Source organism: Mirounga leonina, unplaced genomic scaffold, assembly GCF_011800145.1.
Source record: "Mirounga leonina isolate KUSES-001 unplaced genomic scaffold, KU_Mleo_1.0 Mir_127, whole genome shotgun sequence".
In the NCBI taxonomy this organism is placed as follows: Eukaryota; Metazoa; Chordata; class Mammalia; order Carnivora; family Phocidae; genus Mirounga; species Mirounga leonina.
In genome coordinates, this window is record NW_023270316.1 from 68661496 (window position 1) to 68681431 (window position 19936).

At 34.5% G+C, this 19936-nt stretch overlaps 1 protein-coding gene across 4 annotated transcripts in view; it reads right to left on the reverse strand.

Annotated features, from left to right (window-relative positions):
• The window catches only part of PDS5B (PDS5 cohesin associated factor B), a 199176-nt gene that overhangs the window by 48022 nt on the left and 131218 nt on the right, over nucleotides 1–19936 (reverse strand). For all 4 annotated transcript variants that reach the window (XM_035003564.1, XM_035003565.1, XM_035003566.1 and 1 more), the window contains 2 exons: nucleotides 9467–9590; nucleotides 6711–6869 (listed from right to left, as the gene is read on the reverse strand). In XM_035003564.1, the coding sequence (XP_034859455.1) occupies nucleotides 6711–6869; nucleotides 9467–9590 (283 nt within the window). The remainder of the gene's footprint in view (nucleotides 1–6710; nucleotides 6870–9466; nucleotides 9591–19936) is intronic.

Genomic DNA, 19936 nt, shown 5'->3' on the forward strand with positions numbered 1-19936 from the left:
AAACAAACTGAAAATAAAAACCAGATGGCCGGGGTGCCTGGGTGGCTCAGTAATTAAGCATCTGCCTTCCGCTCAGGTCATGATCCCAGGGTCCTGGGATCGAGCCCTACATCGGGCTCCCTGCTCTGCAGGAAGCCTGCTTCTCCCTCTCCCACTCCCCCCGCTTGTGTTCCCTCTCTCACTGTCTGTCAAAAAATAAATAAAATCTTTAAAAAAACCACAAAAAACAGATGGTGAATTAACCCAAATCACTATTTACATTACATGTAAACAGACTAAAAAATAAAAGACAAAGTTGAAAGAAGCATGCCAGAACTAGGTTCACTGCAGTGTCATATATATGCCATTTAGATGAAGTTTTCAAGTCCTCTATTGGGTACTATTAGTCCATCCTTCCCTCTGAGACTGAGAGGAAGATAAAAATGTCCATTATCACCACTTCTATTGTTTTGAAGGTCCTGGCCAAGGTATGAGGAAGAAAAAGAAAGAAAAGGCATTAAGAATGGAAAAGAAAAAAAGAAGCTGTCTTTATGAACAAATGACATGACTGTGAAAAGAGGAAATCCCCCAGATGCAAGAACTAGTAGAATTAAAAATTGCCTTTAACAAGATCCTAGGGTAAAAGTCAATATAAAAATGAAGTAACTTCATATCCATATGCCAACAAAACACAGTTAGAAAATAAATATTAAAAATTTTATTACCTATAATAGTATTGAACAACACAAAATGCCTAGGAACATACTTAAGAAAGCTAAGACATCTACACAGAAACTTAGAAACATTATCCAGGGATATTAAAGACTAAGGCATACCATCTTCATGAAACAGAAAGCTCAGGATTAGAATACCATGTTCACAGAGTGAAAGGTGGTATTATGACGATGATGCCTGAAATTTATAATTCAACACCAGCCCTATCAAAATTCCAGCCAGGTATGTATATATGTTGGGTTGGAGTGGTACAGGGAGAAGTGTCAAGCTGATTCTAAAATTTAGACAGAAACAAAACAAAATAAAACAATTTAGATAGAAATGCAAAAGGCTAACAATAATCAAAACAACCTTGAAAAAGATAATGATGACGATGATGAAGCAGCGGTAATAGCAGCAGTTGTCACTGAAGGCATCTGCAAGGCTTAAGCTACTAGATAGTAAAACCTGTCAAAGCACTCTTGAGAAAGAACAACAAAGCTGGACATATCATGTTCCCAGATTTCAGACTATACTACAAAACTACAGTAATCAAAACAGTATGGTACTGGCATGAAAACAGACACAGAGATCAACAGAATAGAACAGGGAGCCCAGATATAAACCCATGTACATATGATCAATTAATTTATGACACAGGAGGCAAGAATATGCAGTGGGGAAAGGACGGCCTCTTCAATAAAGAGTGTTGGAAAAACTGGACAGCTACATGCAAAAAAATGAAACTGGACCACTATCTTACACCACATACAAAAACAAATTCAAAAGGGAAAAAGATTTAGATATAAGACCTGAAATCATAAAACTTCTAGAAAACACAGGTAGTAAGCTCTTTTACACCAGTCTTAGCAATATGTTTTCGGAACAGTCTCCCCAGGCAAGGGCAACAAACACTAAAATATACAAACAGACAATATTAAACTAAAAATCTTTTCCACAGTAAAGGAATCATCAACAAAAAGAAAAGGCAACCTACTGAATAGGAAAAGATATTTGCAAATCATACATCGGATAAGGGGTTAATATCCAATATATATAAAGAACCTATACGACTTGACAGCAAAAAACACAACCCAATTAAATAATGGGCACAGAGGGTGCCTGGGTGGCTCAGTCAGTTAAGCGTCTGCCTTCAGTTCAGGTCATTATCCTGGAGTCCCAGGATAGAGCCCCACATTGGGCTCCCTGCTCTGCGGGGAGTCTGCTTCTCCCTCTGACCCTTTCCCCTCTTGTGCTTTCTCTCTCTCTCAAATAAATAAAAAAAATCTTTTTAAAAAACGTTTAAAAAAAAATAATGGGTAGAGGACTTGAATAGACAATTTTTCTGAAGAAGACATACAGATGGCCCACAGGCACATGAGAAGATGCTCAACATCACTAATCATCAATGAAATGCAAATCAAAACCACAATGAGATATAACCTCACACCTATCAGACTGGCTAGTATCAAAGATCCATGGAATAGACTGGTAGGGCCCAGAGGCAGGGGTAGGTGGGCAAAATGGCTGAATGGGGTCAAAGGTACAAAATTCCAGTTATGAAATAAATAAGTCATGGAATGTAATGTACAGCATGGTGACTACAGTTATTGTGTATTTGATAAGTTGCTAAGACAGTAAATCTTTAAATTAGATTTTTCACAGGAAAAAAAATTTGTAACTGTGTGGGATGGATACTAACTAGGCTTATTGTGGTGATCGTTTCACAATATATAAAATATTGAATCATTATGTTATACACATCAAAATAATATAATGTTATGGGATGCCTGGGTGGATCAGTCAGTCAGGCATCTGCCTTCGGCTCAGGTCATGATCCCAGAATCCTGGGATCGAGTCCCGCATGGGGCTCCTTGCTCTGCAGGTAGCCTGCTTCCCCCTCTGCCTGCAGCTCCCCCTGCTTGTGCACACGCTCTCTCTCTCTCTCTCTCTCCCTGTGACAGGTAAATGAATAAAAGCTTTTAAAAAAAAAAAAAACTTAAAAAAAATAATGTTATATGTCAATTATTTATTTATTTATTTATTTATTTATTTGAGAGAGAGAGAATGAGAGAGAGCAAGCACATGAGAGGGGAGAGGGTCAGAGGGAGAAGCAGACCCCCTGCTGAGCAAGGAGCCCGATATGGGACTCGATCCCGGGACTCCAGGATCATGACCTGAGCCGAAGGCAGTCGCTTAACCAACTGAGCCACCCAGGCGCCCTGTTATATGTCAATTTAGCTCAATAAAAAAAATTAAAGGACAACTTAAAAGACAACCTACAGAATGGAAGAAATAAATGCAAACCATGTGTCTGACAAGACACTTGTATCTAGAATATATAAAGAACAATTAACGCTCAAAAAAAAATACAACCTAAAAAATGAGCAAAGGACTTGTATAGTCTTTGCTCCAAAAAAGATACACAAATGGCTAATAAGTACATCAAAAGATGCTCAACATCATTAGAGAAATGCAAATCAAAACCAAAAGGAGATACCACTTCACACTCACCAGGATGGCTATAATCAAATTAACAGAAAATAATAAGTTGGCGAGGATGAGGAGAAATTGGAACTTTCATACACTACTGGTAGGAAGGTAAAATGGTGTAGCCTCTGTGGAACACAATTTGTCAGTTCCTCAAAAAGTTAAACACAGAATTACCATATAATCCAGCAAAGGTATATACCTAGGAATATATCTAAAGAACTAAACACAGGTATTCAAACAAATACTCAAACACAAAATTCATAGCAGCACTTTTCACAGTATTCAAAAGGTGGAAACAACCTAAATGCTCATCAATGAATGAATGGATAAACAAATTGTGATAAATATATACAACAGAATATTATTCAGCCATAAAACGGAATGAAGTACTGATACATATTACAATGTGGATGAACCTCAAAAACATTACGCTAAGTGACAGAAGAATGACACAAAAAGTCACATATTGTATGATTCCATTTATAAAAAACATTCAGAATAGTTAAATCCATTAAGACAAACAGGAGATTGGTGGTTGCCCAGGGCTGGGGGAAATGAGGTATGACTGCTTAATGAAAATGATCTGGAAATAGATAGAGGTGGTAGTGAATGTACTAAAATGTGACTAAAATTAACCACTTTATGTTATGTGAATTTCACCTCAATTAAAAAAAAAATGCAGCAGGGAAGACAGTCTTTTCAATAAATGGTGCAGGGTCAGATGGAAATAAAACAATGAATCTTGACATTTATCACATACCACATATAAAAATCAATTCTAAATAGATTATGTAGCTAAATGTGAAAGTTAAATAAATAAAGCTTCTGGAGCAACACTGTCTAACAGAACTCTGAGATGCTGGAAATGTTCTGTGCTGTCCAACACTAGCAATATGTGGCTAGTGAGCACTTGAAATGTGTGAATACATTTACAATTATATTTAGTTTAAACTTAAACAGCTACGTGTGGTTAGAGGCTTGTATATTACCATACTTCTAGAAAACAATACAGGGACTATTTTCACAACCTTGGGGTAGACAAAAAGGACAAGTACTAACTAAAAAGAAAATAATGGGCTTTGTTAAAATTAAGAACTTTTTTTAAAGTTTTTTTTAAAGATTTTATTTATTTGATAGCACACAAGCAGCGAGGGGGAGGGGCAGAGGCAGAGTGAGAAGCCGGCTCCCTGACGAGCAGGGAGCTGGATGCGGAACTCACTCCCAGGACCCTGAGATCATGACCTGAGCCGAAGGCAGACCGCTTAACGAACTAAGCCACCCAGGCGCCCAAATTAAGAACTTCCGTTCATCAAAAAACTCCACTAAGAGAGTGAACGAGCAAGTTACAAAGTGGGAAAAGGTATCTGCTAAACATACTGCCAACAGGATACATAAGGAAATCTTAAGAGTGAATAAAAGAGACTGACAATTTAATAGAAAAATGTGGAAGAGGCTTGAGCAGACACTTAATAAAAGAGGAGAGCCAAAATACCAATACATATATGAAAAAGTGCCTAAGGGCATACTATTCATTACACATTCACATAATAGCTAAAATGTTAAAGATTGGCATATCTAGTACAGTCAAGGAAATGGTACAACTAGAACTCTCATTCAGCACATATAAGAATGTTAATTGGTATAATCACTTTGAAAAACAATTTGGCAAAAAAAAAAAAAAGAAAGAAAGAAAGAAAAACAATTTGGCAAAACGTACTAAACCAACTTATACAGAGGTCCCTGGGTGGCTCAGTTGGTTGACTTGTCCGACTCTTGGTATTGGCTCAGGTCATGATCTCAGGGTTGTGAGACTGAGCCCTGTATTGGGCTTCTCAATCAGCAGGGAGTCTGCTTGAGATTCTCTCCATCTCCCTCCCCTCCTCCCCGCTTCCCTGACTCGTGCATGGATGCATGCTTTCTCTCTCTCTCTCTAAAATAAATAAATAAATCTTTAAAAAAAAATAAAACAACTTATACATACTCTAAGATACAGCATTACACTACAACAGAAATGCATACATTAGTGCACAAAATGATATGTAAAAGAGTATTTGTAACAACTGTATGCATTTAATATTGGAAATAACCTAATGTCTAGCAAGAGAACAGATTCATGGTATATATAAACAATGGAATACTCTATAGCAACAAAAATGAACAAACCACTAATATACAACAGGATGGGTTTATCTCACAAATGTAATACTGAGTGAAGGAAGCCAGACATAAAAAATTTACTCTATATGATTCCATTTATAAAAGTTCAAAAATAGGTAAAACTAATCTTTGGTGTTAGAAGTCAGGATAATAGTTATCTTCAGGGAGAATGGAGGGGATAATAATAAGAAAAAGACACAGGAGCTTTTGGGGGCTGGTAATATTCTATTTCTTTACCTGGATTATCAGTTGGTCAAAAATGTTAACTTTGTGATAACTCAAGGAACCATACCCTTAAGAAGTGTACACTTTTCTGATACATTTTATCTCAACAAAATTTTTTCATTAAAGAAAACAAAACACAGTAAGGATTCAGAAAACTTTAAACACATGATTAACACACATGACTTAAAGAACATATGAAATACTGTACTTATGGGGAAGAAAACTGAGAGACACAGCTAAAGAACACAGCCAGAGACAATGGTAATTAACACAGGAGCCACTTGTCTTCAAATTACAGGGCTCTAGTCAACTAAAGTTAAACAGTCACAAATCATTAGAGATTTAATACATACGATTATCTTGACTATAATCTCCACAAAGTATTTTTCCGTAACAAATTTGTTTAAGAGTATTAATAGTATTAAAGCGTATTAAGAATGACAGATATGAAACATGTAGTAATATAGCTATACATTGCAAGAACTGTAACTGTATTTTAAGAGGAGAAACTATCTTATACTTTTTTTAATTCTCCAAAGAACCCAGTACAGTGCTGAGCACACTATAGACACAAAACTGATGGTTACATATGTGTCTGCACAGGCACATCTGCGTGTGTGTGTACACATAAATATGCACACACATACATAAAACTCCATGTGACTGTACGGCATCAGTTCTCCCACACCCAAACAAGCACTGCTCCAAAGACAAATGGAAGACAGACAGACAAAATCACTATTTCTTTCCTAATGTTTTCTCCCAGTGCTCTTTTAATTCTGCACTACATGAAGAGAAAGAAACAACTACTGTCATGACAACCATACTGTGAACTAGCCTGTCAGTCTTCACATTTTTTAAAATAGATGTTATTATAAAAAATTAACCTACTGTAAAGATAAAAAAGAACCAAATGATATTTTGTATTTATCAAGGAATGCATTGCAGGCTACATGCCTATGCTCAACTAAAGAGATGTTTCAATGTTGTTCTACTGGAGGTGACAGCATGTTAAAAAAGATAGGAAACCTAAAAGAAGGCAGTCAAATGGAAGTGTTATTTGCATCATTTCACTTCTCTCTTTGTTGAATAAAATTTGAGAAGATAACGCTAAGAACACAGGTCAAAAAAATATCAATTACCCGATCATTCATGAGAAGATCTTTCACAATGAAAGTAGCTACCAAGGACTTCAAAGGAGCAGCAAATTGATCAGGTGCAAGGAGAGCAATATGCCCAATAGTAACCAACGGTGTTATGAGATGTTCCAGGTTGCTTGGATCTAGGCTCTTATGCAGAGGCTAAAAATGAGAAAAGAAAACACATTCAACTCTATAAATATGGAAATAAACTATTCACATATTTCATGTTCAAATAACAAAAAAAATTAGAGCGGTTTCAAGACATATACATGGTGTTAAGTAGTAGCTTAAGCTTACATTTAAATTTCTATAGGTTATTTAAGTCTAAAAGGCATTTAAATATTGTCAGGTTTTGCCCAAGTTGTATCTTAGAAGTAGGTAAAAAAAAAAAAAAATTTCAGCATGGAGAATCATATTATGTATATTTTATGACCACATTACATGAATATGGGAGACTGATAGGGCTCAGCAATATCCACTTTTGTTCTACTTCCTGGGCAAAAGGATGGCTATACATGCAGCGTCCTCTGCAGCTAGATGAGAATATGTGAATAAGCTCTGGTTAACAGACTGGGGGTAAAAGTGAGGTATGCCATGCCCACATTGAGGCAAGTATGAGAAGTGTATCTTCTCCATATTCTCTCTCTTTACTCACTGGCAGGCTTAATACCAAGGATGCAGTGGGACTTAAAGAGAAGCTACTTGTCAAAAAAAGTCTATGGGACTAAACCACTGATTAGAATGCAATCTAAACACCCAACTGGACTTTTTTTCAGGAGCCAGAAATAAGCTTTTATTATACAGAGTCACATGCATTTGTGTGGATTTTTATAACATCAAATATTAAGTACCGCAACTAATGAAATTATTTTTATTATTCTGATAGAAAACCCAATCATCAACGCACATTTTGCCATGACAAAAGAATGAGACTCTTCGTATGCCCATATAGAATAATATCTAAAATGTAATGTTAAATTTTTAAAATAGAGAAATCAGAAGAGTGACTATAGTATATTATCACTGTCATAAGCAGAAAGGGAAGGGGACAAAATGTATGTATTTGATTGTGTGTGCGCACATATGTATGTGTATTATGTTACTTGTATGTGAATAAATACTCTCCAGAAAAGTATCTTAGAAACTGGTAACATTGGTTACCTCTGAGAATGAGAACTGGGTGGCTAGGTACACAGGGCTGAGGTGGAGGAGAAAACTTACTATTTTACTATTTGGATTTGTTTTGTGTCTTTTGATTTGGAAGCAAGTAAATATATTATTAAAAATTTTAGTAACACTTTTAATAGAGTCGATACTGTCCTCCCATACTGAACACCAAAAATTCTAGGCTCAAAAAACAATACTAAACTGTTCTTTCCCAACGTATTAGAGTAATGTGAGGCTTCTTTTAATCAAAAGTATATTTAAATGAGTTTGCATCTTGCTATTCTTGATGACTTCCCTCAATACTTCCATTGTACACAAATACCACCTTGTTTACATTATAAATAAAAATATGACCATGTAGTTTTTTTCAATAATGAGTGTGACAATTTTACACAAGAAGATAATAAAGTCATTTCTGGAAAAGCAAAATTAATAGTCAGACCCTGGATGAATAGCAATCTCATGAAGGCCAGACAAGACAGCTCTATGAAACCTTTTCTCAGAAAGCTAGCAAACCTATACATTATAGCAGAAGGGTTACAGATTAGGTTATGGTAAAGATAAAATATCAGATATATAATATCAAAATGAAAATAAAAGTACCCTACAAATTCAAGTTATTATCAGCATTATCCTGCTCCTTATCACCACTGAAAGGAGATTAATCAAGAAAAACAAAAGCTTTCTAAATCAACATGAATTCATTAAAGTCATTCTGATATACAAAAACAGACCACAGAAAATACCTTCCCCCCAAAATGCACAAAATTTAAAATAAATTATTTGCTATATACAGCAAGAGGATATACAATAAAGACAACTACTTTTCTTCCTTGTTCAGGTCTTTAGCATAATACATGAAAAGATGAAAAAGTTAGCATAAATGTTTCTAAAACAGTAGCTTCAGCGTAATTTCCGAACTGTTTTGATTTCACTCAAGGCTCCTGAACTAAAATTACAAGTTTGGATTTTATGTAAAAATGCTAAGTATCTAATAAGAATACTAAAGATAGCCCCAGATTACAGTATATTAAAATAAAATGCAATGCTTAGGAAGAGTAATAGTAACTTAAAGGGTAGAAAAAATAATATGAAATATATATTTAAAAAACACAATTTAATCTGACATAAAATTAGGTCAGTGATTATATAAGTATAAATTTGTTTGTTTTATATACCAATTATATTACTATACCAATTAGTACTGACAAAATTCCACATACTTCAGCAGTATCTCATAAACAGAACTCTAATTTTCAAACCTGTAAACTGACAGAATCATCTATTACCTATTATCAATAAGTACGATTTTATATGTAATTGCTTATTACCAAAAAAGTTTCCTAACCCTAAATGTATAATGTCAAAAAATATTATACAATTGTTTGATTTCTGAACTTGTTAGTACTAAACATCTGAATAATCAGATATTTTCATATTTTAACCACTCATCAAAATTGATTATACTGATTCAAATTCTGAAAACATACTATAAAATGATACAGCTCCAAATGTGAACATTCTATAAAATCATTAATATGTGTTTTTTAACTATAACATATGAAACAAACAATTTTTTTTCTTTTTACCTCAAATATCTGTGCAAACTGGGTCTCTTTACTAGAAAATATCGCATGGATACAATGAATGGCATATTTGGCTTGGCGGGGGGGTCCTTTTTTAGATTTGTGATGTAAAACAGGAAGCAAAGCTCTAAAAAAAAAAAGAAAGAAAGAAAAACAATAAACCAGAAAAATCAGCAAGACTCCACTAGATACTTGACCATTTGTATTTTTTTAGATAATGTTTCATAAGAACAAAAAAAATCTACCTGAACTCATTTTCAGTGGTCTCTAATTTGCTTCATAAACAGCTACATTAAAAATATAATCCAAATACAAGGGTTTTTTTCCCTCCTTTTTACTTAACAATTCTAAACAGAAACATGGATGGTAACCCATTTCTTCTTAATGTCAATCCCATTAGTCTTTTCTTTTTTATTCTCACTGCTATCACTCCAGCTAAGCTGCTGCCACCTTATACATAAGACCACTATAATGGGACCTAAACTGTTTTTCAAGTCTCTCCCCGCTCTGATTCATCTTTCACTTCATACCAGCACAACCTACATAAACGGAAATCTTATTATAAAGCCTATAAAAATTAAGTGTTTACTAGGTCTGAGGCACTATTAAAGGTTCCAATGCTTGCCTTCACGCTACTAGCATATTAGGAACAAGACAAATGATAATACATAAATTAGCAAAATATGTGTTATGTCAAATTGTGGTAACTGTTGTGGAGGAAAAAAAGGAAAAGAAAAAGAGGACAGGATAGGGAGTGGGGAGTGGTGTGTGAGTATTACAATTTGAAAGAAGGTGGTTACAGAAGACCTTTCAGATAAAGTAACACTTGAGCAGAGTTCTGAGGGAAGTAAGGAGTGAGTCATGTAGCTACCTGGAAGAACATTCAGGTATGGTATTATTACACTACACAAAAACTTAGAATGAATACTGAATACAGCAGGATCTCTTGGCTCAACTATTTATTCAAACATCTCACAGTGTAAGCAACCTCTGAATCCACCTTCTTGCCCAATACCAACCCAGTGTTCCAGTACTAAGAATTCAGATATACAGTAATTAATCACAATAATAACTGAGTATCACAAAGACACCAACAGCAAAATATAATAAAAAGACAAGTGACAAATTGAGGGGAAATTCTGCATTTCGTTTCACAAAGAAAGGGTAAAGACTTTATCCAAATACAGAATGACCAGCAACATCATGGACAAATGGGTTGGTCATAAAAAAAAAAAAATAGAAATTACCCTGTAACGTGTGAAAAGATGTTTACTTTCATTAATTTACAAAAAAAATGTATGAATTGAAACTATACTGAGAAGACTTCTGCTTTACATGATGACAGTATATCTGAGATGGGACATCCTCTCCTACCTTAAGCAAGCAGAAAACAGACAAACATGTTAAAGGTTTAAACACTGGGCAACAGGCAGCACATGACCATAATCCCTAAAAGATGGGAAACACACTAGAAGAGTCCTACATCTATCCCCACTTACTGCATGCAAAGCTCCAGACTGCCATGTAAGGAGAAGTAACCCAATTAGAGCCTGGTGGTCGCACGGAGTTGAGGGAGACCAAGATGGGAGTTGAGGCAGCTTTAATTTCTAGGGCAGAGTTCCACAGAGGAGGGAGCTACAAAGACAGCAAGAGAGCTTGCATTCTGGAGATCCACAGAGAGGTGTCTCAAGTCTTTGGCTGAATAATGATCAGTTTTGCCATGCATGAGAAAAAAACTACCCGAGACCAGGAAAAGAACACTAGAAAGCAGTAAGCCAAAAAATTCCCTAGACGCACAAGTCTGCTAGTGATTCGTGTTTCCACCAGCCACAGTAGAAAGAACCTTGTAATACATAACCAGGAAAAAAATTCACCAACAGAAATAGGTCCAGAAGTGACACAGGTGACAAAATTAACAAAGACACTAAAACAGCAGTGATAAATATGCTCCATATGCCCAAGAAGAAAACATGAACATGATGAGGACAGAAATGAAATACTTTAAAAAAAACTAAATGGAACTACTAAATATGAAAAATACAAAGCCTGCAATGAAAAACATACTAATAGGATCAAAAGTAGATTTTTTGTTACAGAAGAAAACATCGGTGAACTTTAAGACATAGCAACAGACACTATGTAAAATAAAACAAAACAAAACAAAACAAAAAAAAGACAGAGAAAAAAAGTAAGAACAGAGCATCAGTGACCTGTAAGACAATGGTAAGTAGTCAAAAATACAGAAAACCAGAGTCCCAGAAAACAAAGAGGTGAGGAGGGGAGAACAGAAAAAAATATTTGAAGAAATATCAGCCACAATTTTTCTAAATCTGATGGAAATAGACCCACAGTCCCCAAAATCTCAATAAGCCTCAAGCAGAAGAAACACAAAGTAAACCATTCCAAGACATGCCATTATCAATTTGGTAAAAACAGCGATAAAGATAAAAATCTTAAAAACTGTCCCCCCCAAAAAAATACACATTACATAACAGAGAAACAATACATACAGAGGAACATTTTTCATCAAAAACTATGCAAGTCCAGAAAATAATGGAGTGACATCTTTTAGGTACTAAATGAAAATAACTGTCAGTCTAGAATTCTATTCTGAGAAAAAAATACCTTTCAAGAATGAAGGCAAAATAAAGATTTTTTTCAGACAAAGAAAAGCTGAGATTATTACTTACAAGGAGAACTATACAATAAGAAATAATAAAGTTATTCAAGAAGAAAATGATACCAGATGAAAATACGGGTATCTAAAAAATGAAGACTGACAGAAATGGTAAATGTATGTATACAAACAAATCTGAGCATGATATTTTAAAAAGATAACAATTTAACTGGTCACATTTGGAGGATGCTAGTAAACTCACTATTTTGAACACTGTTCTATAACACACACAAAAAAACAACACACTGGGGAACCAAAGAATAGATAGGAAGTTCCTCTTTATAAAAGTATTCAGCGAATAAGTGAAGAATGACAGAATATCACCAGTAATTACTAAGTATCATCAGTTTCTAACTATCATAAGAAGAGAAATAACCAGATACCATGTGCCTCCTGATGGAACATACCACCATCTATAAAGTGGTCCTGTAACAACAAAAAAGTTGAACTGGAATCCAACCAGGTCTCTGCATTCAACTATCACTTTACAGAAAATATAAGGAACCCATTAAAATATGCCAAAGGCATACAATTAGCAAAAATCAGTCTATGTGAAACTCTGCAAAAGAAACCTGGTTTCTTTATCAAATACAAAGAGAAAAAGAAAATTGGAGGGGGAGCCTACAGGAAACAAGGCACTCTAAGAGATTTATCAACAAATAACAATGTGGATCCTGAAAAAAAAAAGCTACTAAAAAATTAATTTTTGAGAAAATTGGATATTATTAACATTAAACAATTAATGTCAACTATGTGATAAAGACATTATGCTTATTTTTTTTAAGAGTTCTTATCTTTTAGAGAAACTCAGATGTACAGATGAAATGGTATATATAGTCTGGCATTGCTTTCAAATATAAGGGGAATGGGGAGTAAGCAGAATAATAAATTAAACAAAAGCAGCTGTTTAAGTTATTCATACATAAGCTAGTTATTGGATATATGGGAGTTCATTATAATATTCTAGGTACTTCCTTGTATGTTTGAAAATTTCAGTAATAAAATGTATAAAAAATAAGAGTCTCACCAAATGACCCTTTTAGTCTATGGTTTATGGCTTCTTTGTGAAATGAAAAATTATCTTCTAGTGACTTCAGTAACTAAACTCCCTGGATAAGGTTATGTCTTCTCATAGATCAGACTTGCCAATACAAACATCCATAATCCCTTTTCTTAGTAATCAAGAGAAAATTACAGGTCACACACAAGTAAAAAGCAATTCTGATTAGAATTTTTAAAGACAGAATGAGAAATTTTAAGCTCATCCACTGTTTTGCATACCCCTTTAAACAGAAACCAGAAATAAACCAAAACAACAGACAAACAAAGAAAAAACACTTTCAAGAATTCTGAAGTACTAGGCAGAGTCTGAGATGTTAGTGAAATGTAAATGAAACAACTATCTTCTGATTGCTTTTTCTATTAATAAGTTCCTATTAAAAGAAATACTTTATTCCCTTGTTATATTGATTTTCCAATTCAAGGTTTTTTCCCCCGATGATAATCATACACATGTAGAAAATGCAAACAAAACTGAAAAACATTTAAAAACCACTGAAGAAAAAACTCAAAATTCCACTACCCTGAAATAATTACTGTTAACATTTTGGTGAATATAGGTCTAAAATTTCTCTACATATGCATACATATATTAAGTAAATGAGGATACAAAATATATAGTATTTGGAAACACTTTTTCACCAACAATGCTGGAGAGAACCTTCTATGTCAAGTATGGCTAAACAATAATTTTAATGGTCATATGGCTCTTTAGTGGATAGCTATACCACAACTACTCTAACCAATCTCCTACTGATCAGCATTTAGATGTTTTAGATTCTTTTTTTTTCATCTTAACAACAAAACTATGAACATCCTTATGCTAGTTATTTATATTGTTTCTGAGCTTTACGCCTGCCATAATCTGCTCTGAGCAGATCCTGGAGATATAAATCTGAAATTACACTTTCTAGACTCCCTCAAGAGCTGGCTTCCTGTTAGGTTCTTGCAATAAGAGACCCCAGAGCTTCTTTAGGCATTCTGGTCAGCTGGCTGGGCAATATTGACAGGGCTCTTCCATCCAATGGACAGTCCTTAACACCACTTCTCAGTGGTTCCTCCAGCCCTAAGGGTGGTTGCTGCTTCCAGGAATTCATAAATTCTGGGTTACCAAAGCAACCTGTTGCTCTTTCATCCTTCAAACATATATATTAATTTATTTATGTTTAAAATACCTGATATGGTTTCTGTTTCTCTGACTGGACCCTGACCCACATAATCATTAGGTAGATATCTTTTCTAATTATCTCTGGGATAAGTTCCTGGAAATGAAACTGCAGTGCTGAAGACTACACACATTTTAAGTTTGTATGTATTACCTACCACATTACCAACCCAGAAAAGCTGAATCAATTTATAATTCAATCAAGAGAGCATCACTGGAATGCTAACACTGGTTATAGCACATACATGTTTTTATTTGTATTTGCCTCAATTAGTATTAATTGGCATAAATGTCTTTTCTTGATTTGAGGGGCTGGAAGGATTTCCAGTTTATGACTTTCCTTTTCATTTCCTTTGCTAGTATTCTACTGTGAAACCTGCTATATTTCTGTTAAGAGTCTTTATACATTAGACATATTAACTTTTTCTAAGTTATGAATATCGAAAATAGTTTCCCAGCATAAGATTTCCATTTGTCTAAATGGTATTCTCCCTCAGAGTCTGTTCATTCCAACAGAACCTTACGTACTCCAGTACCTTATATACAGTAGAAGCTCTGTAAATATATTTCAACAAATGGATATTTAATTGTACAATCCATCAATATTTCATGATGTGGTCAGCCACCACAAAAAAAAAGGAATTACAGAAATGTGCTGGTTATTAATATTTATTAATTCATTTTATAAAATCTTTGATAATCTTGGACTTATCTCAAATATATGAAAAAATCAAGATAAGCAGTCTATATTGATTTTTCCTTTCAAAACAGCTTGCCAGTTACTTAGTGGTTAATGTAACTTTTCCTAATTTTTTCATTAAATATTATATTCCTCCACTCACTATTATAAGGTTGCAAATTTCTTGTATATTTTACTCCTAGGTCTTCTGGTTTTTACTCCTACAGTATTTTCAAAACAGTTGTTAGTGGTATATAAGGAAAGCTCTGAATTTTTACATACTTACTTTGGCTATCTTGGTTTTGGTAGTTTTTCAGTTGATTCTCTTGGATTTTCCATGAAATACGGTAACTTTGCTTCCTCCTTTCCAACACTTGTACCTCTTACTTTCTTATTTAATTATATTGGCTAATGCTTCTAAAGCAATGTTAAATCATGGCAGAGATAGTGTTATTTTCCTCATTTTGTTCCTAATTTTACTGGGAATGCTTCTAGTGTTCACTATACGATTCTTACCGGTTTGAGACAAATTTATTATGTTATAAAGACAATCTTATTTTATTGGGTTTAATTATAAATAAGACTCATTTTTTTATCAGAAGCCCTTTTAGTATCTATCAGAATGACCTACCATGTGCCCTTTTCCCTCTTACTCAATTTTATAGTAAATTGTAACATGTATATGAGGCTTACTAATACCAACCTTCTTTGTATTCCTGAAATTAACCACATTTGATCATAATATATATTTTTTAAGATTTTTTTTTTTTTTTAAGATTTTATTTGTGAGAGAGAGCACAGTGGGGGTAGGGGGGAGAGGTAGAAGGAGAAGCAGACTCCCGCTGAGCCCGGAGCCCTACATGGGGCTAGACACAGGGCTCAATCCCAGGATCCTGAGATCATGACCCGAGCCAAAGTCAGATGCTTAACTGACTGAGCTAACCAGGAGCCCCAGCCATTAGTATATTTTGTTTTAATGTAGTAAACTCTCTTTTTACTAAAAATTTACTTACAATTTTTGCAGTAATATTAGTAAGATCTGTCTTAAGTTTTCTTTTGAGGGAATGAATATCTGTTATCCAGTTTTAGCACTCCTGCTAGTTATCTTGGCTTTATGTAAGAAGTAATCTGAATGCTTTTTTTTCTCCCCCTATGCTTTAAACAATTAAAAAGAATTAGAATCCTTGGTTTCTTGTAGATGTGAAATACTTCCTATAACACACACTTCTACTGGCACTTTTTATTAGAGGATATTTTTCTCAAAAAAATTTTTTTTTATAATTACAGCCTAATTAGGTTTTCTCCCATTCTTCTTGAGCCAATTTTATTTATTTACATCATCCTTAAAAGTAAAATCCAGGTTTTCAAATATTTAAAAAGTAGATATAGACACATCTAAAATTTAAAAAAACGATAAGAAAAGACAAATCAGATATGCAAACAAAAAGAAAACAAAAGTTGGATTTAGGGGCTTAAGCAAAACTGAATGCAAAGGGAAAAAGTATATACCTTGGTAGACAAAGTTCACAATATAAAGCGGGTCATTAATACATTTCCTGAGTCTTTATGTCCTAAAGAATATCCTTCAATTGTCCTTAAGCACAACGTGGCTACTCAGGAAATTCTTCAGTTATATTCTTCTTTGTCCCTGAAAACTCTCTAGCTGTTGAATCATTAACTTCAGAAATCTTATGTGGTTGAAAGAAGTGAACCTCTTTATTTTTCCATTGTACAAAATACACTTCCTTTTCTTTGCTATTGATGTTTGTGAAATCACTTCTGTAATCCCTGAAAATTCAGTAAATTCCACCAGAATGTGTTCCTAAAACATGAGTCCTCTTGATCGCCGGATTGACATTTCCAGTCACTCTAAACATTATCTTTTTTTTTTTTTTTAACTATTTTCCATTTTCCATTATTTTGTTGTTTCCTTCACAGAAACCAATTAGGGCTTTTCACTATCTGCAAATGATTTTCTTTAACTGCCTTCATTTCTATGCCCACTGTTTCCACGTTCTATACAATTTCCTCATGCTCTATCTCTAGCTTACTAATCATATTTTCTATATTGTTTACTCTGCTCCTTGCTGCTTATAATAAATTATAATACAAGTATGTTCCTGTCTTCTTTATCCTTAGTCCTGCCACTTCCCTTTTTTTATATATATTTCTTGTTCTCTTATTTTTGCAGATATCATTTGCTGCTTAACTTTCTTGGCAGTTTAGAATGGTTTAAAATTTTTTTCCTAGAAAAATTCAATTCTTCCAAATACTGATTATCAGTTTTCTTTGGAATACTAAAATATCTGCTTAGGTTTCACGTTAATTTATTTGTACTCTGTTAACGCATCTTTGAATAAGAGAAATTCTCTGGCTCTGCCATTTAAAGCAGATAGCATCTCCCTGATGACTGAATTATCAGGTGCCTCTCTTAAAAAATTAACATCTAATGACTAAACATCGGGTGCCTCTCTTAAAAAATTAACATCAAAGCTTCCAACTCATTAATCAGTTGGCCAAGTAAGTAGCATGGAGGAAGGACCTGGGACTAAACGTAGCAAGTCCTTTATCTCTGTGTAGTTTCTCTCCGAGTCTACCGACACCCTGCCAGTGATGAGAACTAGCTCCACCTGAACTATGGCTATATCCTATGCTATAAAAGGACTCTTAGTTTTGGCACATCTGCCTACTCTGGGGGTAAGCCAGACTCCTAAGAGACAGGAGGAGTCAGAACGGAAACCATAGTACATCATCATTTTTGTTTAGTGGGGAAGCACACAATTTTTTCTGTGCCTGTAAAGTTGGTAATAAGACATTTGCGTCACAATTCTACTCTAAGCCTCACCTCTAAGCTTTGCTCCTCCTGCTAAGGAAAACAGGTCAGCCCAAAGAAAAATGGTGTGACCACAAGTCTCTTCTTTAGTTCTATTGACAGCAGAAATTAGGCTTTCCTTATTTCTCTCAAAGCCTGCCCATACCTCAATCTCCTCCTCTAAATTAGCAAACAACAGAACACTTACTATCCATCCATTCCCTTATTCTCCTGATTCAGGGATATGTGTTAACTGTCAATGTTCTCACATTCAATTCCTTCTAGATGACTTATTTAGCTACAATTCTGTCCAGTTTGTGGTAGCTTCTACTTAGATACATTTTTCTTTTGGTTCTTTGGAATTATTTTGGTGAATTCAAGGGAAGATAATTTAATAAACACTCAACTCTATCATTTTTCCTCAATATCGACTCACTCGATTTAATCATTTAAAACATAAAATCTGCATACATTTTTATCTCCTGGAAGATATATATGAGCTACTTCATCAAGAACAGTGCATGCACACACAGCAGGTATTCAGTATCAGTTAATTTTCCTCATGAGAAACATTTGAAATATACTCGGCATATAAATCAAATAGTTTTAAGTACTTCAATTCCATATTAAAGCAGATGTTTTAAAATGCCCTTTGCATGTTCTAAAATGTCCACCTTTCAACCTTGCTCTTGTAGTGCTACAAATATATCAAAGTTTCTTTAAGATATAAAGGGTGCTAGGAAAGACAGTCTAGAATAAAAATAAAAACCTCCAGTGAATAAATCAAACTAAAACTTGCCCAAAACCCTAATTAAGAAAGGAATTGTGCCATTATGGATATGGCACCATAGGCATTCAGACAAATAGGGCTAAATTCAAATCGTCACTCTGCTACTTGCTAGCTATATGACCCAAAACCATTTACCTCGAGTGAATATCAGATTTCTCATTTGGAAGATTAGGATATTTTCTACACTTTACTAAACTGTTAAAAGGTTTAAATGAGATAGTACAGTCAGTGGGCATTCAGTAATACAGAGTTATGTATTGTTTGTGTGTATCTCCAAACTGATCTCTGATCTGGAGAATCACAGCACCATTCAAAGGAAAATTCATGCTCTGCATTCCCTTAAAAATTAAGAAGTCAGTTCTTTTTTTTTCCTTTTAAAGATTTTACTTATTTAGTCGAGAGAGAGTACGAGCATGAGCAGGGGGGAAGGGCAGAGAAAGAGGGAGAAGCAGGCTCCCTGCCACACTCGGAACTCAATTCCAGGACCCAGGGATCATGACCAGAGCCAAAAGTAGACGCTTACCAATTGAGCCACCTGGGCGCCCCAAAAAGTCAGTTCTAAACAATAAAGTTTCTTACTCTTGCCAAAGAGAATATGATTACAAAATTCTGGTATGTTTCAATGATCACTTAAATAATGCCTTTGTCCTAGTAATAGTTTCCAGAACTAAGTTCATATGAACAAAAAGGAATAACAAAAAGTGTACCTGAGATTTTAAGAGCTACCTTTGTCCAGTCTCTTTCTGAGGTTTTTCCTCCAAATGAAGAAGCATGCTACCCCAGCCACAACTAACTGGACTACTGGCTAAGCCAGAAGTAATGAGGTAGATGTAAAACTAACCACCAATGACTATGGCAAGATCAGGACCAACTATCAGATATACCCTCCAGGAACAGGTGGAGAGATGCATATAGAGAAGTAAGCAGGGATCCATAGAAAATGAAGACTTATTGTTTTGAGGTATTACAGAATCTTGAATAATCAACCAGCATTAGAAATCCCAAGGATAACAGCACAATTTCCAATTCTTGGAAATACTGAAACACACACAAAAATACACTGCTGTTAGGAGGTTTATTCCATGCTTCCCTGAGTCAAATAGAGCACTGCTTCTGAAAATTTTCAATTCAATACTTTTAATCACATACTGAAGAGTCCTATGCACAGTCCTGCTGAAATTCCTTTGAAATTTCCCATTAGACCTTAAATTTATGTGAATTGTTTATTCTATGCCATGATATATCAAGAGAATGTTTTACTATAAAATTGCTTTCATTAAAATATTTAAGC